At 44.6% G+C, this 23,806-nt stretch overlaps 1 protein-coding gene across 6 annotated transcripts in view; it reads left to right on the forward strand.

Annotated features, from left to right (window-relative positions):
- The window catches only part of xrra1 (X-ray radiation resistance associated 1), an 88,540-nt gene extending 65,308 nt beyond the window's left edge, over nt 1-23,232 (forward strand). For 5 of the 6 annotated variants that reach the window (XM_087988461.1, XM_043692539.2, XM_087988463.1 and 2 more), the window contains 6 exons: nt 1,530-1,648; nt 3,334-3,606; nt 10,540-10,693; nt 11,678-11,793; nt 15,474-15,579; nt 22,859-23,232. In XM_087988461.1, the coding sequence (XP_087844587.1) occupies nt 1,530-1,648; nt 3,334-3,606; nt 10,540-10,693; nt 11,678-11,793; nt 15,474-15,579; nt 22,859-23,082 (992 nt within the window). In that variant the 3' untranslated portion in view covers nt 23,083-23,232. The remainder of the gene's footprint in view (nt 1-1,529; nt 1,649-3,333; nt 3,607-10,539; nt 10,694-11,677; nt 11,794-15,473; nt 15,580-22,858) is intronic. The other variant, XM_087988464.1, reaches the window with a different exon arrangement.
- The last annotated feature ends 574 nt before the right edge of the window (nt 23,233-23,806 follow it).

Genomic DNA, 23,806 nt, shown 5'->3' on the forward strand with positions numbered 1-23,806 from the left:
TTGTGTATGAGAGTGGGTTTGCGTGAGTGTGTGTGTGTGTTTAGTACAGTGAGGTCGCCTGTAGTGTGACATGAACCCAAGATTCCAGTTGAGGCCATCCCCATGCCTCTGCTCAGCCACTTTGTGTTGTTGAGTGTCCCAAGGTCTGCCTTGGAGGATGGTCATGCAAAGCTCTGAGGCCGAATGTCCCTGACCATTACTAGGACTAGCTGTCAATCCCAGTTTCTTATTCATGATTACATTTAAACTTATCTTCCTCCACAATTAATCAATTATCTGCTGACTTCCCCACTGCACCGCTGGAGACTCAGTACTGAGGGATCACTGGACTGATGGTGAGGCAGTATCGAGGGACTCTGCACTGTTGAAGGGTCAGTTAAGAGGAAGCTCTGCACTATCAAAAGATTATTACTGAAGGAGAACAGCACTGTCGAAGAGTCAGTCCTGAGCTATTTTGCACCGTTGAATGGTCAGAATGGAGGTTATCTGGAAATTACTATCTGAAATGGTGTTAAAAGTGAAACTGTCACAACATTTAGATGATCATTTGAAATATCCTTATACAAGGATATGGGCCAAGTACAGGAAAAGAGACTGGAGTAGCTAGATGACTGGCATGGATGTAATGGGCTGAAGGGCCTCTTTCTATGCTATAAAACACCATGAACCTATGAAAGCTAGTGAATTATGCCCGAACATCGATTCTCCTGCTCCTTGGGTGCTGCCTGACAGGCTATGCTTTTCCAGCACCACACTCTCGACTCTGATCTCCAGCATCTGCAGTCCACACTTGCTCCTCGTTAAAAACCCATCTGGGTCACTGATGTCCCTTAGGGAAGGAAACCTGCTGTTCTTACCCAATCTTACCAACCCACAGCAATGTGTTAAACTCTTAACTAACTGCTTTTTGAAATGGCTTAGCAGACCACTCAGTTTGAGGGCAATTGAAGATCACCAATAATTGACAACCCACCAGCAACTCAAACATCCTCTGAATGTATGTGTCAAAGCGTCGAATAGTCAAGCTGGGATTGGTGCCCTGGGCACTGAGCAGCTTACAATTCAACTCCAATTTATTTCAATGGACAGGACAGAGGATTTAGATTAGATTCCCTACAATATGGAAACAGGCCCTTCAGCCCAACAAATACACACTGACCCTCCGAAAGTAACCTACCCAGACCCATTCCCCTACTTTTACCCCTGACTGATGCACCTAACACAATGGGCAATTTAGCATTGCCAATTTACCCGACCTGCACATCTTTGGACTGTGGGAGGAAATCGGCGCACCCGGATGAAACTCACACAGACACGGGGAGACTGTGCAAACTCCCCACTGACAGTCGTCCGAGGTTGGAATCAAACCTGGGTCCCTGGCATTGTGAGGCAGCAGTGTTAACCACTGAGACACGCGGTGCTCCATTTAGCGTGTGTGGGTGTGTATGTATGTATATGTACTATTTTACTTTGCACAAACACATTGTAATGACCGTTCTTACGCAGATTCTCTTCATTTTCCCGTTCAGTGAAGCACCTGCTAGTGCTCTCCATGTTTCAGGACAGACTCGGGATTGAGGTGATCAGAGGCAAGCCTCAGCCCCCAGAGAAACCACCAGTCTGTAATGTCTTTAATCACAAGCGCAAGGTAACTTTGTTATATTTGTTCAGTGGATGTGGGTGTTGCCAGCATTTATCATCCATCCCATCTCCATTCCCTGCAGAAGGTGGGGGTGAGCTGCCTTCTTGAACCGCTGCTGTAAGTAGACACACAATGCCCTGAGGGAGGGAGTTCCAGAATTTTTGACTCAGCAACACTGAAGGATGGGTGACATAATTCCAAGTCAGAATGGTGAGTGGCTTGGAGGGGAACTTGCAGGGATGGTGTTCCCATATATCTGCTGCCCTTCATGATAGAGGAAGATGCTGTTGAAGGAGGTTTGGCAAGTTGCTGCAGTATTTATTGGACAGTAAGTACATTCTGAGACATTTCAGAGGTTAATGGAAACTTAATGGGATAGAAAAGGTGAACCAAAGTACTGCAGGGCAAGAGGACATAGGGTCAGGCTTATGGTGGATATGTTGAGTACCGCTATCAACAAAGATTTCTCAAAATGTAATTGCATTTGTATTTCATCTTTAATATTGTAAAACATCCAGAGAAATTTTTACAGGATTAAACAACATTGCACACTCAGCCATTTAAGGAAGTATTAAGATAGGGGATCAAAACTTGGCCACAGAGTCCAATTTAAGAATGAAAATGTGAGCGGGGTGGACAGGGTTTGGGAAGGAATTCTGGACAGGGACGCCTGTGTGAGTGATGGAGGGATCCAATTTGAGGATGTTTGTGAGTCCAGAAAGTGAGGAATGCAGAGACCTTGCAAGACTGGAAGAGGTTAGAGAGATCAGGAAAATACTCACTGCAGCTGACTTTATCAAAACTGACAGAATGCAGTAAGCTGGGCTATAAATCTGATGGTATTTCCATCCAACCTCCCAGATCATTTGTGGTGGATTTTAACCAGTTCCCTGCAGTGGCCGGTAAACGTGCTTGTCTGAAGCTGGCAGGTTCATTATGTTAAATAATCAGATCAGGACCTGATGGGATTGAGGCCTGAGTGTGCAGGGGGTTCCTCACTTCAGTGTGTCTCCCTACTGTTGCGACAAATTCCAGTTGCACATGTAACTGGGCTCATGCCTCCCACTGTCAGGGCAGACTAAGAGTTTCAATTGTGAAGTTCACACCTTTCTCGCTGTGGGGGTTAAATTGGAGCTCCTTGAGTTGCAGTGTGGGCAAGTTACTCTTGTTGCCAGGGGTTGGGTAGGAACTCTGCTTTTGAACTTTAAATCATTGAATGACAGTGCAGACAGATACTCTCTGTGCCACCTCTTTGGGAGAGGTATCCAATTATGCTGCTTCCCCATAGTCTTATACTGAATCTGTCCTTTCGAGCAGTCTGTTCCAGATCACAACTCAGAAACCTGCTCATCACCCACCCACCCCCCTCTCCCCCACAACCTCAACCAACAGTGGGTTGATTACAGATGGTCTCTATTTTCTCAAAACAATGTGGAGTTGTAAACTTTTCATCATTGGGACAGCTGCACTAAGGCTTAAATATTTCATATTTAATTTCCCACTGCTTGGAATTCCAGGGTTTTTGGGGATTCAAATCCATTTTCTTCAGTGTATGAGCAATGACGTAATGATCAGGTTGGCTTCCTGCTGAAGGAGTGCTAGGGCTAGGAAACCTTTGTAGTCAAGATTCTGGACTGTGTCTCACATACTACTGGATCACTACTTGAGGAAGTTCCCTTTTGCTGTTTCAGGTCAACAGTCACATTCCACGGATTCCTAAACAGGACCTGGTGTTGGAAGCCGCTGAGCAGCTCCTGGAGCTGGACCAGGATGGAGAAGGAGGGAGCCAGTCTGATGATGAAGAGATGGAAATTCCAACACCACCACTTGCCATCTGCTCAGACCTTCTGTCATCAGTATCACACAGGGTCTGCCCATTGGAGAGCAGGTCCTCTGAAGGGAGCTCCTGGACTTCAGATCAGACAATCAAAGAAAAGGAAATAGAGGGGTTCTTCATGACCCAGGTCAGTTCTATCAAAGATACCATGATTATAGACTGCTTTTTATGTTAGAGTAACAGGGAGTTAATGGCACAGTGCATTGAGAAAAGTAAGAAAATCTCAAATTCAGATGAACCACATTCTTTGCGATTTTGGCCTAATTGGAAAAGTCAACATTAGTTGCTCATTCCTAAATGCCCTTAAACTCCAATGTTTTGCTTAGCCATTTCGGGGAGCAGTTAAGAGTCAACTATGTTGCTATGGGTCTGGAGTCACATATAGGGCAGTCTGGGTAAGGACAGCAGATTTGCTTCCCTAAAGGATACAACCACAGAGATAGGTTTTTACAACAATCAATGATAATTTCATGATCACCATAACTTAGACTAGTCTCTGATTCCAAATTTTATTTTGCAAATTTAATTTAAATTCCCTCAGCTGACTTATAGACTCCTAAATGTTTACAGCGCAGAAGGAGACAATTTGGCCATTGTGTCCATACCAGTCAACCAAGATCTGATTCCATTTTCCAGCTGTTGACCCACAGCCCTGGAGTCTATGAAAGTGAATATTTAAATGCTGCTTAAATGTCACAAGAGATTCTGACTCAATCGCAGTGAGTTCCAGACTCCCAGTGCCTTCTGAGTGTGAAGGTTTCTACTCAACTCCTCTCTGAGCCCTATTCATCTTACCTTAAATCTAGGCTCCCTTGTTATTGACCTCTCTACTAACGGAAGATGTATCTTCCTGTTCCCCCGATCTATGCCCCTCATTATCTTGCATACCTCTATCAGGACTCCTTTCAATCTTCACTGCTACATTGAAAACAACCACAACCAATCTAATTGTTCCTCACAGCTCAGGTCCTCCAGGCAGCCGCATCTTGGTAAGTCTCCTTTCTATTGCAATCACATCTTTCCTATAATGTGGTGACCAGAACTGCACATAGCACTCGGTTGTGATCTAACCAGTGTTTTATACAATTCCAACATAACCTCCTAACTTTTTTATTCTATGCCTCAGCCAGTAAAGACAGGTATTCCATATGCCTTCTTAACCACCTTACCTACTTGCCCTGCTACCTATAGGGATCTTTTGATGTGCACACCAAAGTCCCTCTGATCTTCTGTACTTTCTGGGAGCCTGCCATTTAGAGTGTAATCCCTGCCTTACCAGCTCTCCCCAAATGCATTTACATCACACATTTCCAGATGTAGGCTTGCTTGGTGAGCTGGAACTACAGAGGCAATCATCCCAATATCCACAAACGAAGCTGCATCATTTCATTTCAGACAATTCGTCACCATACAAGGTAACATCTTCAGTGGGCCTACGGACGAAGCATTGCTGATGACTCCTGCTTTCTATTTATATGTTTGTGTTTCTTTGGGTTGGTGATGTCATTTCCTGCAGGGATGTCATTTCCTGTTGGGATGTCATTTCCTGTTCTTTTTCTCAGGGAGTGGTAAATTGGGTCCAAGTCTATGTGTTTGTTGATAGAGGTCTGGTTGGAATGCCATGCTTCTAAGAATTCTCGTGTATGTCTCTGTTTGGCTTGTTCCAAGATGGATGTATTGTCCCAGTTGAAGTGGTGTCCTTCCTCATCTGTATGTAAGGATATTAGTGAGAGAGGGTCATGTCGTTTTGTGGCTAGTTGATGTTCATGTAGCCAGGTGGCTAGTTTTCTGCCTGTTTGTCCAATATAGTATTTGTTATAGTCCTTGTAAGGTATTTTGTAAATGATATTAGTTTTGTTTGTTGTCTGTATAGGGTCTTTCAATTTCATTAGCTGCTGTTCTAGTGTGTTGGTGGGTTTGTGGGCTACCATGATGCCAAGGGGTCTGGCAGTCATTTCCGAGATGCCTTTGATGTAGGGGAGAGTGGCTAGGATTTCTGGACATGTTTTGTCTGCTTGTTTGGGTTTGTTGCTGAGAAATCTGCCAACTATGTTCATTGGGTACCTGTTCTTTTTGAGTACACTGCTTGGGCGATTTTCCTCTGCTTGCATAATTCCTCTGTGCTGCAGTGTGTGGTGGCTCATTGGAATAATGTTCTGATGCAGCTTCGTTTGTGGATATTGGGATGATTGCCTCTGTAGTTCAATATTTGGTCCGTATGTGTTGTTTTCCTGTAGACGCTGGTTTGAAGTTCCCCATTGGCTGTTCGCTCTACTGTGACATCTAGGAATGGCAGTTTGTTGTTGTTTTCCTCCTCTTTAGTGAATGTTATGCCAGTAAGGGTATTATTGATGGTCTTGAAGGTTTCCTCTAATTTGTTTCATTTACTGATGACAAAGATGTCATCCATGTAGCAGACCCAAAGTTTGGGTTGGATGGTTGGCTGAGCTGTTTGTTCGAGTCTCTGCTAAGAACCCTGATATTGGAGATCCCATGGGTGTTCCATTGGTTTGTCTATAGGTTTTGTTGTTGAAGGTGAAGTGGGTGGTAAGGCATAGGTCTACTAGCTTGACGATGCTGTCCTTTCTGATGAAGTTGGTGGTGTTTGGTGTATGTGTCTTTGGGTCTCCTAATAGTGTAGTCAGTGTTTCTTTGGCCAGGTTGATGTTGATTGATGTAAACAGGGCTGTGACATCAAAGGAGACCATTATTTCATCCTTTTCTATCTTAGTGTCTTTGATGGTCTTCAGGAATTCTTGGGTGGAGTGGATGGAGCAGCATGAGTCTTCTACTAAGTGCTTTAGTCTTTTGTGTAGCTCCTTGTCCAATCCGTAAGTTGGTGTTCCAGGTAGCGAGACTATGGACTGGGGGGGGGCTACTGGTTTGTGAATTTTGGGTAATCCATAGAAGTGTGGTGTGTTGGATCTGTTTGGTTTCATTTCTTGGAAGCCAGTCTTATTTATTTCTCCAGATTTCAAATGTTTTTTGAGTAGGACTATGATTCAGTTCTCTAGTTGCGGGATCGGGTCTATCGCCACCTGTTGATAAGTGTTGGTATCTGCAAGTAGTGCATTTGCTTTTACAGTGTAGTCTCTTTGGTTTAAAATGACTGTCAAGCGTCCTTTGTCTGCAGGTAGGATAACAATGTTTTTATCTTTTTTTAGTGTTTCTCGTGCTTTCCTTTCTTGTGTATTGAGCGTGTTTCCTTCCTTTTTTCTGCTTAATGTTGGTGTGACTACCTGTCTGATAGTTTGCTGTGTTTCTTCTGTGAGTTGGTTGTCTTTCACTGTTGTTTCTAATGCTGCAAAGGACACCACTTCAACTGGGACAACACATCCATCCTAGGACAAGCCAAACAGAGACACGCATGAGAATTCCAAGAAGCATTCCAACCGGAACTCTATCAACAAACACATTGACTTGGTCCCGATTTATCACTCTCTGAGAAAAAGAACAGGAAATGACATTACCACAGGAAATGACATCACCAACCCAAAGAAACCCAAACATATAAATAGAAAGCAGGAATCATCAGCAATGCTTCGTCCAGCAGCTCACTGAAGATATTACCTAGTAGGGTGATGAAACGTCTGAAAATGAACCTTCCAGCTCAGCGAGCAAACCTACATCCAGAACCTCAACCTGAGCTACAAATCTTCTCAAAACCCGCTAACACATTTCCAGTTAACTTCCATTTGTCACTATTCTACACATCTGAGCAGTCCATTCAGATTCTCCTGCAGGTTGTGGCTATTCCTCCTCATTATTTATAGAGTGAAACAGCATGGAAGCAGACACTTCAGTCCAACCAACCATAGAATCATAAAGTTATAGAGACATGCAGCACGGAAGCCGACCCTTTGGTCCAACATGTCGATGCTGACCAGATATCCTAAATAAACCTAGTCCCATTTGCCAGCTTTTGGCCCATATCCCTCTAAACCCTTCCTTTCCTATTCATATACCCATTCACATGCCTTTTAAATGTTGTAATTGTACCAGCCTCCACCACTTCCACTGGCAGCTCATTCCATACACACACCACCCTCGGAATGAAAAATTTGCTTCATAGGTCCCTTTTAAGTATTTCCCCTCTTACCCTAAACCTATGCTCCCGAGATTGACTCCCCCACTTTGGGCAAAAGAGCTTGTCTATTTACCCTATACATGTTCCTTATGATTTTATAAACCTGTATAAGGTCACCTCTCAGCCTCCGATGCTACAGGGAAAATACCCCCAGCCTATTCAGCCTCTCCCTATTGCTCAAATCCTCCAACCCAGCAACATCCTCATAAATCTTTTCTGAACCCTTTCAGGTTTGACAACATCGACCTCACCCACAACTTCCACCTCACCTTCAAATTCACTTGGTCCATCTAGGACACCTCTCTCCCCTACCTTGACCTCTCCATTTCCACCTCCAGCGACAACCTCCAGACAGACGTTTACTACAAATCCACAGACTCCCATAACTACCTGAACTACACCTCCTTGCACCCAGGATCCTGCAAGAACTCTATCCCCTTCTCCCAATTCCTCTGCCTCCGCCACATTTGCTCGCACGAGAAGACATTCCACTCCCAAGCTTCCCAGATGTCCACCTATTTCGAACAACATGCATTTCCATCCAGACAGCTCTCCATCACACCATCTCCATTCCCTGTTCTACTGCTCTAAACCCAACCCCCTCCAAACATGATAAAGACAGAGTGCCCCTTGTCCTTACCTAGCACCCCACCAGTCTCCGCTTCTAATGCACCATCCTTAAACACTTCCACCAACTCCAACTAGACCCTACCCTCAAGATCATCTTCCCCTCCCCACCCCTCTCCACCTTCCGCAAGGACCGTTCCCTTCAACAGTACTTGGTTTGCACCACTGTCCCCACTGACCCCCTGAACCCACAGATACCTTCCCCTGTAACTGGAAAAGATGCAAAACCTGCCAGTACACCACCCCCCTCACCACCATCCAGGTCCGCAAAAAATCTTTCCAGGTGAGACAGAGGATGACTTGTCCGCTTTTACCAACCGAGGTAAAAACAATGACTGTAGATGCTGGAAACCAGATTCTGGATTAGTGGTGCTGGAAGAGCACAGCAGTTCAGGCAGCATCCAAGGAGTACTTCCAACCTAGTTTACTGCATCAGGTGCTCCCGATGTGGTCTTCTCTACATCAGGGAGACCCCATGTAATCTCTGAACATTTCGCTGAGCATCACAGTTGGGTCCGCAGAACCTCCCAGTCACTGCCCATTTTAATTCCCTTCCCATTTTAATTTCAAACATGACCATCCTTTGCCTCTTCCATTGCCATAACGAACCAACACCTCATCTTCCATCTGGGCAGCCTGCAGCCCGGAGGACTCAACATTGAGTTCTCCACTTTCAAATAACCTTTCTTCCCTTCTCCCCTCCCCCTCTGTTTCACTCCTCCCAGCCACCAACTGGATTCATTCCTTCCATTGACCAACCATGTCATACCCTTTGCCTGTATACACCTATCCCCACTTCACCACCTCTGTTCCCGCCACTCCCTTTATCTGCAGCTCCCCCTACACCCACCCACAGTCCTGAAGAAGGATTATACCCAAAATGTCAACTTCTCCATCTCCTGATGCTGCCTGGCTTGCCAGGTTCTTCCAGCCTCCTGCCTGTCCAATTAACATCCTTCCTATAGCAGGGAGCCCAGAATTGCACGCTGTATTCCAAAAGTGGCCTAACCAATGTCCTGTACAGCTGCAACATGACTCCCAACTCCTATACTCAATGCACTTGCCCTGTTCACAAACTAAACTAGTCCCACCTGCCTGTATTTGGCCCATAACCCTCCAAACAATTTCTATTCATGTACATATCTAAATGTCTATTAAACATTATAACTATACCTGCGTCCATCACTTCCTCTGGAAGTTCATTCCACAAACCAACCACTCTCTGTGTAAAAAGATTGCGTGTTTTGTTTTTTTTAAATCTTTCTCCTCTCACCTTAAAAATATGCCCCAAGTTTTTAACTTGTCAAACCTTATCTATGCCCCTCATGATTTTATAAACTTCTATAAGGACACCCCTCAACATCCTATGCTCCAGTAAAAAAAATCCCAGCCTATTTTTATAACTAAAACCTTCCATTCCTGGCAACATTCTGATAAATCTTTTCTGAACCCTCCCCAGTTTAATTATATCCTTCCTATAAAAGGGGAACCAGAACTGCACACAATACTCCAGAAGAGGCCTCACCAGTGTCCTGTACAACCTCAACATGACGTCCTAACTTCTAAACTCAAAAGGTCTGAGCAATGAAGACAAGCATGCTAAATGCCTTCTTAACCACCCTGTCTACATGTGATGCAAATTTCAAATTTACCACCCCACAGTTTTTGTGCATTTGCAAACATCCTGATTATATCCGTACATTAGAAATAGCAAGGTCACCAGCAGTGATCCTTGTGGAAACCACAGGAGCCAGACTTGCAGCCACAGGAACCCCTCTACTATCACCCTCTGTATCTGCTTCTGAGCCAAAATTTGAATGTGCCACTTAACTTTGGATCCCATGAGTTCATACTTTCTTGACCAATCTGAGGTACTTTATCAAAAGCTTTGCTAAAGTCCATGTACACCATGTCAAAAGTATTATCCTCATCAACAATCCTGGTTACTCCCTCAAAACATCCAAACAACCCTCCCTTAACAAACCCATGCTATCATTCATTAATCCATGTTTCTCCAAGTGGATATATATTTTCTGTCTCAGAATTCTTTCTAATAATTTGCCCTCCACTGAGGTTAAACTGACCGGCCTGTAATTTCTTAGTCTATCCCTTCAGTGTGTTGTGTACTCTGTAACCCTCAGTTGTGTTGGCATGGTGTCTTTTTGAGCACACTAGTGTAAACACTGTGTTTTCTCTGAAATCAATAGTACTTTCACTGTATCTTGCTGGAGCTCTCTACCTATCGCATTGTCACTCCTTACCCTACACTAGAGCCTGAAGAAACACTGAGCCTATGGCAGTCCTGTGAGTTCCAATATCTCTGTGTCCTGATTTTATTTCCTGAAGGTTGACAATGTGACACTGAAGAGTGAAGGGTTGGAGAGTATGAAGGAAACATTTACTGAAACATCCTCATTCACATCTAATCTTCCTGAAAAATATAGAGGCTATGAAGAACTTCTGGATGCAAATCCTGACCCTGACTTTGTGGAACCACTTGGTAAGAGATTCTACTCCCATCCATAGCTTCCTCCCCCACCCCCTATCATCTCAGAGAGGTCCAATACTTCTGCATTATGAGCGTCGGCTGATGCTACCGGCTCCTCTAGGAATTGTCCTGGAGTCTCCAGGAATTGGTGAGGAACCACCTGTCCACTGCTGTGAGGAAATGTCTGAAATCAGATCATTGGTTTTCTAAAAAAAAGTTACTTTAAATTTCATTGAATCCTTCCAGTAATACAAGTGTTGGAAGAAATGGCAGAAGTTTGGAAATGTTGAAATTGAGAGCATGTAACCTCCAGGAATGGATGCTCCAGGACTTGACATCCGGATATTCAACTGACTCCTAGTGGCCCTCTTCCCCATTCCACGGTGGCTCAGTGGTTAGCACTGCTGCCTCACAGCACCAGGGTCACAGGTTCGATTCTAGCCTCGGGTGACTGTCTGTGTGGAGTTTGCACATTCTCCCTGTGTCTGCGTGGTTTCCTCCGGGTGCTCCAGTTTCCTCCCACAGTCCAAAGATGTGCAGGTTAGGTGAATTGGCCACGCTAAATTACCCATAGTGTGAGGTGCATTAGTCAGAGGGAAATGGGTCTGGGTGGGTTACTCTTCAGAGGGTCGGTGTGGTCTGGTTGGGCCGAAGGGCCTGTTTCCACACTGTAGGGAATCTAATCTAAAGAAAATTGAATTAATTGTCATGTGTACCGAGGCACAGTGAAAAGCTTTATCTTGTGAGCAATACAGGCAGATCACAGAGTTAAGTAGCATAGGTAGTAAATAATAGGTAAACAGCAGCAAAAACAAAAACGCAGGTATAGGCGAATGTTAAGAGTTTGTGAGTCCATTCAGTATTCTAACAACAGTAGGGTGGAAACTGTTTTGAAACCAGCTGGTGTGTGTTCAGTCTTCTGTACGGTAGGTTCGAGTTTCAGTCTTACAGAACCTTCATTCAGCAGTTTGTTTTTGTTCTCATTTGACTCTCCAGGAATTCAGCAGAATGTTCAACAATTGGAACGCTCACTTCGGAAGCTACAACTGTACCCTGACCCATTTGCCAGAGTGGACCTCCAAAGGGAGCCCAATGTGCCCAGGACAAGAATGGTATAGTACTTTATTGTCACATCACTCTAGGAATCAGAAAATGAATAACCACTGCACCTTTCACCTTCTCAGGATGTTCCAATGTGCTTTATACCTAATGAAGTGCTTTTTGAATTTAGTCACTATCCTAATGTCGGAAATATGGCAACCAACTTGCGCATAGCATGTTCCCACAAGCAGCAAATGGCAGGAGAATCTGTTTTACTGATTTTGGTTGAAGGGTAAGTATTTGTCCCAGGGCACTGGGAAGAATTGCCCTGCTGTTTTTTTTTGAAGAGTGTTGTAGCAAAGTTTATATCATCTTTAGAGGGCAGATGGGGCCTTGGTTTAAAATCTCATTCAAAAGATAGTAATTTTGACAATGCAGCATTCAGTAAAGTCCCACTACTGTTGGAAGTGGAGACTATGGAACTTAGGTCTTCAAAGCGAGACCTGAGTCAAGAATCTTATGATTCAATGGACTGACACCATAGTGCCATGGGCAGTGTTGCCAATACTGCAGAAAAGCAGCCATTTAGACAATAGGTGCAGGAGTAGGCCATTCTGCCCTTCGAGCCTGCACCACCATTCAATATGATCATGGCTGATCATCCTTAATCAGTATCCTGTTCCTGCCTTATCTCCATAACCCTTGATTCCACAATCCTTGAGAGCTCTATCCAACTCTTTCTTAAATGAATCCAGAGACTGGGCCTCCACTGCCCTCTGGGGCAGAGTATTCCACACAGCCACCACTCTCTGGGTGAAGAAGTTTCTCCTCATCTCTGTTCTAAATGGTCTACCCCGTATTTTTAAGCTGTGACCTCTGGTTCGGCACTCACCCATCAGGAGAAACATGTTTCCTGCCTCCAGGGTGTCCAATCCTTTCTCACTTTGAAAGATCCCAGTAGCTGAGCTTAATCTGTTTCTGGTGTTGATTGAGGGAGAACTCTAGCACAGTCTTCTGTCTTGTTTTGTTGAATTGGAGCCTGGGTTCTGCACCATCTCCTGGAGTAGACAGCCAAGCCGTCTGCCCAGGCAGCATTCCCTCAGTAAGATATCAGAATGGGAAACCTTTGTTGGCCTTTAACTTACCCAGTTGGTCAGTTAGCGAAAGTAGTGTCATACAAATTAAGGGGTCTCACATTTGGAACACTTCTCTTACCGATGATCACAAAAGGCCTCATGCAAGAGAATGGAGTAGCCTGCTCCACCATTCAATAACATCATGGCTGATCTGATGTTCCTCACACTTACTTTCCTGTCCTTTTCCTTTAACCCTTACTCCCTGATTGAACAAAATTCTATCTCAGCCTTAAATATACAGAAGGACTCTGCCCCCATAACTCTCTGTGACGAGGAGTTCCAAAGACTCACAACCCTCTGTGGGAAGAAATTCCTCCCCATCTCAGTCTGAAATTGGTGCCCCTTTACACCGAGACGGTGTCCTCTGGTCCTAGACTCTCCCATGAGGGGAAACATCCTCTCAGCATTGACCTGTAATGCTCCTTAAGAATGCTATATGCTTCAACGAGATCATCCCTCATTCTAAATTCCAGTGAGTCCCAACCTGTTTACCCTTTGCCTGTAAGACAGTCCCTCCATACCAGGGATCATCCTCATGAACCTTCTCTGAACTGCCTCCAGTGAAATAATATACTTTCTTAAATAAGGGGACCAAAACTGCTCACAAAACCCCAAATGTGGTCTCACCAGCACCTTGTACAATTGCAATAAGACTTGCCTCCTCTCACACTCCAACCCCCTTGAAATAAGGGCCAATATTCCATTAACCTCCCTGATTAACTGCTGCACCTGTGTGATAGCTTTCTGTGTTCAAGCACAAGTATCCCTAAGTCCCTTTGTAATAGAACTGAGACCATAAGCTATAAGAGCAGAATTAGGCCACTTGGTTTTTGTAATCCCTCATTCCCTCATGGCTGATATGTTACAGCTTCCTGCAGGTTTTCTCCAGGTAAAGAATACTCTGTTCTTCTCCTCTCCCTTCCAAAATGAACAACATCACATTTTCACACACTATACGCTATTTGCCACTTTTTTTGCTCACATACTTAATCTGTCATTATCTCTCTGTGAATTTTTGTATTCCCATCACAACTTGCCTTTCTACCTATTTTTTGTGTCATCTGCAAATTTTGCAACAGTATACAGAATGACCTCAGTTATCCGAACGTCACTTATCCGAATTTCAGATTATCCAAACAAGATGTTGAGGTCCTGTAAAAACGTTATCCGTTATGCGAACAATCAGTTATACAAACAAAATACTCCCTGCCCGTCTCGTTCAGATAATCGAGGTTGTTTTGTACTTGCTTCCTTCCTGCACATTATTAATATAGATTGTAAACAGTCGCAGTCCTAGTACTGATCCCCGCTGGTTACCAACCTGAAAAAGAACCCCTTATCCCCACTCAGTGTTTTCTGTCCATAAGCCAATTCTCTATCCATGCCGATATACTACCTCCAACACCCTGGGCTGTTATTGCTTAACTTTTTGGGGGATACCTTGAAAATGCTTTCTGGAAGTCCAAGTACTTCACAACCACTAGTTCTCCTCAATACTCTCAGATTTTTTGTCATTTTTGTCATTTACCTAAATGATTTGGATGCGAGCAAAGAGGTACAGTTAGTAAGTTTGCAGATGACACCAAAATTGGAGGTGTAGTGGACAGTAATGAGGGTTACCTCAGATTACAACAGGATCTGGACCAGATGGGCCAATGGGCTGAGACATGGCAGATAGAGTTTAATTCAGATAAATGTGAGGTGCTGCATTTTGGGAAAGCAAATCTTAGCAGGACTTATACACTTAATGGTAAGGTCCTAGGGAGTGTTGCTGAACAAAGAGACCTTGGAGTGCAGGTTCATAGCTCCTTGAAAGTGGAGTCACAGGCAGATAGGATAGTGAAGAAGGCGTTTGGTATGCTTTCTTTTATTGGTCAGAGTATTGAGTACAAGAGTTGGGAGATCATGTTGCGGCTGTACAGGACATTGGTTAGGCCACTGTTGGAATATTGCGTGCAATTCTGGTCTCCTTCCTATTGGAAGGATGTTGTGAAACTTGAAAGCGTTCAGAAAAGATTCACAAGGATGTTGCCAGGATTGGAGGGTTTGAGCTACAGGGAGAGGCTGAACAGGCTGGGGTTGTTTTCCCTGGAGTGTCGGAGGCTGAGGGGTGACCTTATAGAGGTTTACAAAATTATGGAGGGGCATGGATAGGATAAATAGCCAAAGTCTTTCCCCTGGGGTCAGGGAGTCCAGAACTAGAGGGCATAGGTTTAGGGTGAGAGGGGAAAGATATAAAAGAGACCTAAGGGGCAACGTTTTCACGCAGAGGGTGGTATGTGTATGGAATGAATTGCCAGAGGAAGTTGTGGAGGCTGGTACAATTGCAACATTTAAGAGGCATTTGGATGGGTATATGAATAGGAAGGGTTTGGAGGGATATGGGCCAGGTGCTGGCAGGTGGGACTAGATTGGGTTGGGATATCTGGTCGGCATGGACGGGTTGGACTGAAGGGTCTGTTCCATGTTGTACATCTCCATGACTCTATGACACTATTTATTCAAAAACCTTGAATATATCAGTCAGACAGTTTTGCTTTTGTGAAGCCGTGCTGACTCTGTTTAATTCAATAATAATTTTTCCAAATGTACTCATTCACTTTTCTCTTGTGCAGCCAAGGAAATTAGCAGAATTCACATCTCACAAGAGCAGAGCTGATAAAATAGAAGAGATTCTAAAAAGGATGAAGGAGCAGAGAACGATGAACATTATTCCATTAGGTACTTAATTAGCAATTCAATTTCAATCATCACATGACTTGAAAAGATCTCCATTCAGCCCATCCAATCTATTCTGTCCCACATTGGAATGTCACACTGACCCTTGCATGGTTGCCGTTGGTTCGGAGAAAGTGAGGACTGCAGATCCTGGACATCGGAGTTGAGAATGTGGTGCTGGAAAAGCACAGCAGGTCAGGCAGCATCCAAGGAGCAGGAGAATCAACATTTCGGGCATAAGTCCTTCATCAGGAATGAGGCTTGTGGGCCAGAGGGACTGGGAGATAAACGGGAGGAGGGTGCTGGGGGGAGGTAGCTGGGAATGTGACAGGTAGATGAAGGTGGGAGTGAAAATGATAGGTTGGAGAGGAGGGTGGAGTGGATAGGTGGAAAGAAAGATGGACAGTTCAAGAGGACAGTGCCGAGTTGGAGGCTTGGGACTGGGATAAGGTGGGGGGAGGGGAAATGAGGAAACTGGTGAAATCCACATTGATCCCGTGTGGTTTCAGGGTCCCAAGGTTGAAGATGAGGTGTTCTTCCTCCAAGCATGAGGTGGTTAGGGTTTGGCAATGGAGGAGGCCCAGGACCTGCATGTCCTTGGCAGAGTGGGAGGGGGAGTTGAAGTGTTCAGCCACAGTGCGGTGGGGTTGGTGGGTACAGGTGTCCCAGAGATGTTCTCTGAAACAATCCGCAAGTTGGCATCCTGTCTCCCTGATGTAGAGGAGATCACATTGGGTGCAACAGATACAGTAGATGACATGTGTGGAAATACAGGTAAATTTCTGTCGGATGTGGAAGGCTCCTTTGGGGCCTTGGATGGAGGTGAGGGGGTGGGGGTGGTTTGGGCGCAGGTTTTGCACTTCTTGCCACCACGGGATCAATGTGGATTTTACTAGTTTCCTCACTTCCCCTCCCCTGACTTTATCCCAGTCCCAGGCCTCTAACTCGACACTGCCCTCTTGAACTGTCCTACCTGTCCATCTTCCTTCCCACCTATCTGCTCCACCCTCCTCTCCAATCTGTCACTTTCACCGCCAACTTCATCTACCTATCACATTCCCAGCTAACTTCCCCCCTCAGCCCCAGCTCTCCCAGTTATCTCTCAGCCTCCTGGCTCACAAGCCTCATTCCTGATGAAGGGCTTATGCCTGAAATATCGATTCTCCTGCTCCTTGGATGCTGCCTGACCTGCTGTGTTTTTCCAGCACCACACTCCTGACTCTGGTTGTAGTTGATGTTTTCAACTCTGTTATCCAAAATCGCTGCAAGACCGGCTGAGTATTTCCAGCAACTTATGCATTCCCTGCTGGCATGAAATTTTTAATGTCATATATGTAAGCTCCCTGACACCAGTCTGAAAATTCAAGATTTTTCCACATTTTTTATAAACTTAGTTATTCTGATACTTGAGGATCTTCTATGAGTGATCATCGACCCACACATCTTAATACTGGCTAATCAGTGCTGACTGTGATAAAGACAGAAAATACTGAAGAATCTCTGCGGGATAAATCCAACCATGGTAGCTGGTGGAATTTGAATTCAATTTGAATAATTTGGAATTGAAACTAGTCTCTGTGATGGTGAGCATGAAATTGTCATAAAATCCATCTGGTTCACTCATCTCAATTAGGAAATCTGCTATCATTACCTGTTTTAGTCAACATCAGCCTCAACTGCTTTGTCCTGGAGGTTGTCAAGCTTCTTGAGTGTTTTTCAAGTTGCAGGCAAATGGGGAGTATTCAATCACACTCCTGAATTGTGCCTTGTAGATGGTGACAGGCTTTGGGGAGTCAGGAGGTGAGTTACTCGCTGCAGGGCTCCTAGCCTCTGACCTGCTCTTGTAGCCACTGTGTTTATATGATTAGTGTTCAGTTGCTGATCAACGGTACACCTTGTATTAGAGGATTCAGTGATAGTAACACCATTGAATGTCAGGGGACAATGGTTAAATTGTTTTCTGTTGGAGATCTGTAAGAATATTAGGATTCAAAGTTTGTGAGAAGATTTGTAGCTCGGGTGCTCGTTGCTGTGGTTCTGTTTGCCGAGCTGGAAGTTTTTGTTGCAAACGTTTCGTCCCCTGTCTAGGTGACATCCTCAGTGCTTGGGAGCCTCCTGTGAAGCGCTTCTGTGGTGTTTCCTCCGGCATTTATAGTGGCCTGTCCCTGCCGTTTCCGGTTGTCAGTTTCAGCTGTCCGCTGTAGTGGCCGGTATATTGGGTCCAGGTTGGTGTGTTTGTTGATGGAGTTTGTGGATGAGTGCCATGCTTCTAGGAATTCCCTGGCTGTTCTTTGTTTCGCTTGCCCTATAATGGTAGTGGGACAACATTTAATGGTAAGGTCCTAGGGAGTGTTGCTGAACAGAGACCTTGGAGTGCAGATTCATAGCTCCTTTAAAGTGGAAATGCAGGTAGATAGGATAGTGAAGAAGGTGTTTGGTATGCTTTCCTTTATTGGTCAGAGTTTTGAGTACAGGGGTTGGGAGGTCATGTTGTGGTTGTACAGGACATTGGTTAAGCCACTGTTGGAATATTGCGTGCAATTTTGGTATCCTTCCTATCGGAAAGATGTTGTGAAACTTGAAAGGGTTCAGAAAAGATTTACAAGGATGTTGCCAGGGCTGGAGGATTTGAGCTACAGGGAGAGGCTGAATAGGCTGGGGCTGTTTCCCCTGGAGCGTCGGAGGCTGAGGGTGACCTTACAGAGGTTTTTTAAATCATGTGGGGCATGGATAGGGTAAATAGGCAAAGACTTTTCCCTGAGGTGGGGAGTCCAGAACTGGATTAGATTAGATTCCCTACAGTGTGGAAATCGGCCCTTCGGCCCAATCAGTCCACACTGACCCTATGAAGAGTAGCCCACCCAGACCCACTTCCCTCTGACTAATACACCTATCACAATGGGCAATTTAGCATGGCCAATTCACGTAACCTGGACATCTTTGGACTGTGGGAGGAAAGCAGAGCACCCGGAGGAAACCCACACAGACATGGAGAGAATGTGCAAACTCCACACAGACTCGCCCGAGGCTGGAATCGACCCTGGGACCCTGGTGATGAGAGGCAGTAGTGCTAACCACTGAGCCACCATGCCAGGGCAAAGGTTTAGGTGAGAGGGGAATGATAAAGAAGAGACCTAAGGGGCAACTTTTTCACGCAGAGGGTGGTACGTATATGGAAAGAGCTGCTAGAGGATGTGGTGGAGGTTGGTACAATTGCAACATTTAAAAGGCATTTGGATGGGTATATGAATAGGAGGGGTTTGGAGGGATATGGGCCGGGTGCTGGCGGGTGGGACTAGATTGGGTTGGGATATCTGGTCGGCATGGACGGGTTGGACCGAAGGGTCTGTTTCCATGCTGTACATCTCTATGACTCTATAGTCATTGCCTAGCACCTGTGTATTGCAAATGTTACTTGCCACTTGTCAGCCCAAACTTGGATATTATCCAAATCTTGTTCCATTTGGGCATGCACTGCTTCAGTATCTGTGAGCCATGAATAGTGCTAAACATCACACAACCAACAGCAAACATCCCCACTTCTGACCTTTTATTGGGAGAAAGTCTTTGATAAAGCAGCTGAAGATGGTTGGGCCTAGGACAGTACCCTGAGGAACTCCTGCAGAGATCTCCTGGAGTTTAGATGATTGACCTCTAACAATCAGGAGCATCTTCCAATGTACCAGGTATGACTCCGACCAGCCGAGAATTTTCCCCATTACTCCCACTGATTCCAGTTCTGCCAGGGCTCCGTGATGCCACACTCAGTCAAATGCAGCCTTGATGTCAGGGGCTGTCACTCCCTCCTCCCCTCTGGAATTCAACTCTTTTGTCCATGTTTGAACCAAGGCTGTAAAGAACTGGCAGAATCCAAACTGGGCGTCACTGAGCAGGCTATTGTTGAGCAGGTGCTGCTTGATAGCACTTTTAATGGATATCTTCCATCACTTTACTGATGATCGAGAGTAGACTGATGGTGCAGTAATTTAGCTGTGTTGGATTTGTCCTGCTTTTTATGTACAAAACATACCTGGACAAATTTCCACATTGTTGGGCAGATCCCAATGTTGCAACTGTACTTGGCTAGGGGATTGGCAAGTTCTGGAGAACGTGTCTTCAATACTATTGCCAGAATGTTCAGCACCCATAGCCTTTGTCATATCCAGTGCATCCAGCCATTTCTTGTTGTCAAATGGTGTGAATCAAATTGACTGAAGACTGATATTTGTGATGCTGGGAATCACAGGTGTAATGAAGATGTGGGTATACTGTAACTATTGAGCTATTGAAAATTGAACAGTTAAGGGAGAACTGCCAAGGAGACTGAGATGAATCATCCACTAGACACTTCTGGTTGAAGATTGCTGCAAATGCTTCAGCCTTGTCTTTTGCGCTGGTGTGTTGGGTTCTTTCCCTCCCTATTTTCAAATCCTCTCTGAACACAGGAAAGATGCTAGAGGGCAGCTGATGTAGTATCATTATTCAAGAGGTTATACCAAGGAAGTATAAACCTGTGAGTCTAAAATCAATGGAAGGGAAACTATTGGAAAGATTCTGAGGGACAGAATAATTCTTCACTCGGAGAGGCAAGGATCGATCAAGGATAGTCAGCATGCCTTTGTAATTGGGAGATCGTGTCTGACAGTTTAACTCAATTTTCTGAGGAGGTTTCCAGCTGTGTGAATGAGGGTAGTGCAGTGGATCTCATCTACCAGGACTTTGTTGCGACTTTTAACAAAGTCTCACATAGGGGACTGGTTAAGAAGCGAAGAGTCCGTGGGAATCAAGCTAATTTTGCAAACTGGATCCAAAATTGCCTTTGTGGCAGGAGCAGATGGTGATACACAAAACGTATTTTTGTGACTGGAAGTCTGTGTCCTCTGGAATACCACAAGATTCAGTGTTGGGTTCCTGCTGTTTGTTATATACATTAATGGTCATACATGGATGTAGGAGAATGATCAGTAAGGTCACAGATGTCATGAAAATTGCTGGTGTGGTAAACACTGAGGAGGAAAGCCTTAGACTAGAACATAGAACATAGAACAATACAGCACAGAACATGTCCTTCGGCCCACGATGTTGTGCCGAACATTTGTCCTAGCTTAAGCACCCATCCATGTACCTATCCAATTGCCGCTTAAAGGTCACCAATGATTCTGACTCTACCACTCCAACAGGCAGTGCATTCCATGCCCCCACCACTCTCTGGGTAAAGAAACTACCCCTGACATCCCCCTACCTTCCACCCTTCACCTTAAATTTATGTCCCCTTGTAACACTCTTAACACCCGGGGAAAAAGTCTCTGACTGTCTACTCTATCTATTCCCCTGATCATCTTATAAACCTCTATCAAGTCACCCCATATCCTTTGCCGTTCCAATGAGTAAAGGCCTAGCACTCTCAACCTATCCTCGTACGATCTATTCTCCATTCCAGGCAACATCCTGGTAAATCTCCTCTGCACCCTCTCCAAAGCTTCCACATCTTTCCTAAAATGAGGTGACCAGAATTGCACACAGTACTCCAAATGTGGCCTAACCAAGGTCCTGTACAGCTGCAACATCACCTCACACTCTTGAATTCAATCCCTCTGCTAATGAACGCTAATACACCATAGGCCTTCTTACAAGCTCTATCCACCTGAGTGGCAACTTTCAAAGACTACAGGGCAATATAGACAGGCTAGTCAGATTGGCTGAACAGTGGCAAATGGAATTTAATCACGGAAAGCATGGGATGGTGCATTTTGGGAGAACTAACAAGGCAAGGAGAGTACACGATAAATGGTAGGACTCTGGGAAGCACAGAGATTCAACAAGACCTTGGTGTGCTTGTCCACAGATCTTTGGCTACAGGATAGATGGATAAGGAGTGAAGAAGGCATATGGTGTACTTGCCTTTACTAACTGAGGCACTGAATACAGGAGCAAAATTGTGATAGAAACAAAAACAGAAATGACTGGAAAATCTCAGCAGGTCTGGCAGCATCTGCAGAGAAAGATCAGACTTAATGTTTCGGACCCCCGACCCTTCTTCAGAATGAATGGTAGCTAGGAAGGGTCACTGGACCCTAACCCTTAACTCTGATCTTTCTCTGCAGATGCTGCTAGACCTGCTGCAACTTTCCAGGCATTTCTGTTTTTGTTTCTGATATCCAGCACCTGCAGTTCTTTTGTTTTTTTTTTAACTTAGAGGTTATGTTAGAGCTGTCCATAACATTAGTTAGGCCACAACTGGAGAACTGTGGAAGGATGTGACTGCACTAGAGACAGTGCAGAAGGGATTCATCAGAATATTGCCTGGGATGGAGAGAATAGACAGGTTGGGGCTGTTTTCCTGAGATGTATAGAATTATACATGCAATAGATAAGGTAAATAAGAAGAAGCTTTTCCCTTCAATGGATCAACATCCAGAAGGTATAGAACAACAGGAACAACCTGGAGATTTAAGGAGGTTATTTTCACCCAGAGGATGGTTGGAACCTGGAACTCACTGCTAAAAGGCAGGAACCCTTATCATAAGAAGAATTTAGATAAACACTTAAAGTGCACTGCCTATGGGCCAAGTGCTGGAAAATTGGATTAGAATAGATAGAAGCTTAAACAACAGTGTGGATATGATGGGCTGAAAGGCCTTGTTTTGTATGCTGTAAACCTCTACCTCCCTTTCAGGTAGTGCGTGTAGATCAGTCAGAGTCACTGCCGAAAGAGGTTTCTCTCAGTCACCTCATTGTTTTGCTCATCATCTTCAATCTGTGTCCCTCTGGTTTCCAACCCCGTCTTTTGAAACATTTTACCTTTATTTACTGTATCTATCCTTATGATTCTGAACATCTCCATAAGATTGTTCCTTAATCTACCCTACACGAAGGAGAACAATCTCATTTTGAGTCTCTCCATATAACGGAAATCCCTGGTCCCATTGTGGGAAACCTCCTCTGCAAATCTCATAAATTTGACTCTTTCTTAAAGGATGGTGCCCAATATTCCAAAATGGCATATGGGTGTCAGTGATTACGCCATCATTTGTTGCCCATGGAGTCACATATAGGCCAGATTGGACAAGAATGGTGGTTTTCCTGCCCCAAAGAGCATTGGTGAACCAGTTAGCTTTGAGGACTATCAATGGCAGTTTCATGGTAACCATCTCAGAGACTAGCTTTCACTGTCAGATGGTATTAATGGAATTGCACCAGCTGCCCAGGTGGGATATGAACCCATGTGCCTGGAGTTACTAACGCTGAACACTGTTGTGACTGACTTTCTGATTCCACCTAGCCCATGTGTTAAGGGGAAAAGGTATCAGCAAGCATGACTACGAAGAGGCTGTGCATTTACTGAGAGAGCTGCAGCTGAAATACAAGGAAGCTCGAAAGCAACTGGCCGTTAACTTCAGCAAGCTACAAGCTGAGTGTGTGAAACCCGACAGCGATGAGGAACAGTCTGAGATTAGTCTCAAGCCTTCAGATGGTGAGCTGGAACCAAACAGCAGCAGAGAGTAACAGCAGCCAATTCTGATCAGTCCAATTTCTGTATGTTTGTCGCATGACCTAAATTATTCATCACTCTGCTGAAAGGGCATGCCCTCAACCTCCACATTGTGTATTAATTTTCTTTATAACTAACAATTTTTAATAAAAAGTACAACTAATTTAAACACAAGTATCATCTTTCTTTAAAGTGTTTCTTCAGTGCGCAAAGAATTTCATCTGTGATTCCTAACCACAGCTTATTTCTGGAGGATCAGTAACTATTACAAGGGAACAGGAAACCAAAACTGCTCAAATTTAAATTTAAAAATTAAAATTGAATAGTGTTACTCTAACTTTGTGTGACTCTAACCTGAAGAAGGGCTTATGCCCGAAACTTCGATTCTCCTGCTCCTTGGATGCTGCCTGACCTGCTTTTCCAGCAACACATTTTTCAGCTCTAACTTTGTTTGCTTTTATTTCAGAGCTCCTTGATGCTGCTTCATTATTTCAGAGCTGCAAATTGTATTTATTTAACTTCATTACATTAAGAATGTTTCATAGAAAATAGAAGCAACAGCAGGCCATTCAGCCCTTCAAGCCTACTCCAATTTATTATGAGCATGGCTGATAACGCAACTCAACAGCCTGTTCCCACCGTTCCCCCCCCCCCCATATTCCTTGATATCCTTAGCCCCAGGTGCTATATCCAATTCCTTCTTGAAATGCTAAGTGTTTTGGAACTCAGCTGTTTTCT

Source organism: Chiloscyllium plagiosum, unplaced genomic scaffold (assembly GCF_037043375.1).
Source record: "Chiloscyllium plagiosum isolate Xiang-an unplaced genomic scaffold, Cpla_swu_hap1 HiC_scaffold_6, whole genome shotgun sequence".
NCBI classification, from domain to species: Eukaryota; Metazoa; Chordata; class Chondrichthyes; order Orectolobiformes; family Hemiscylliidae; genus Chiloscyllium; species Chiloscyllium plagiosum.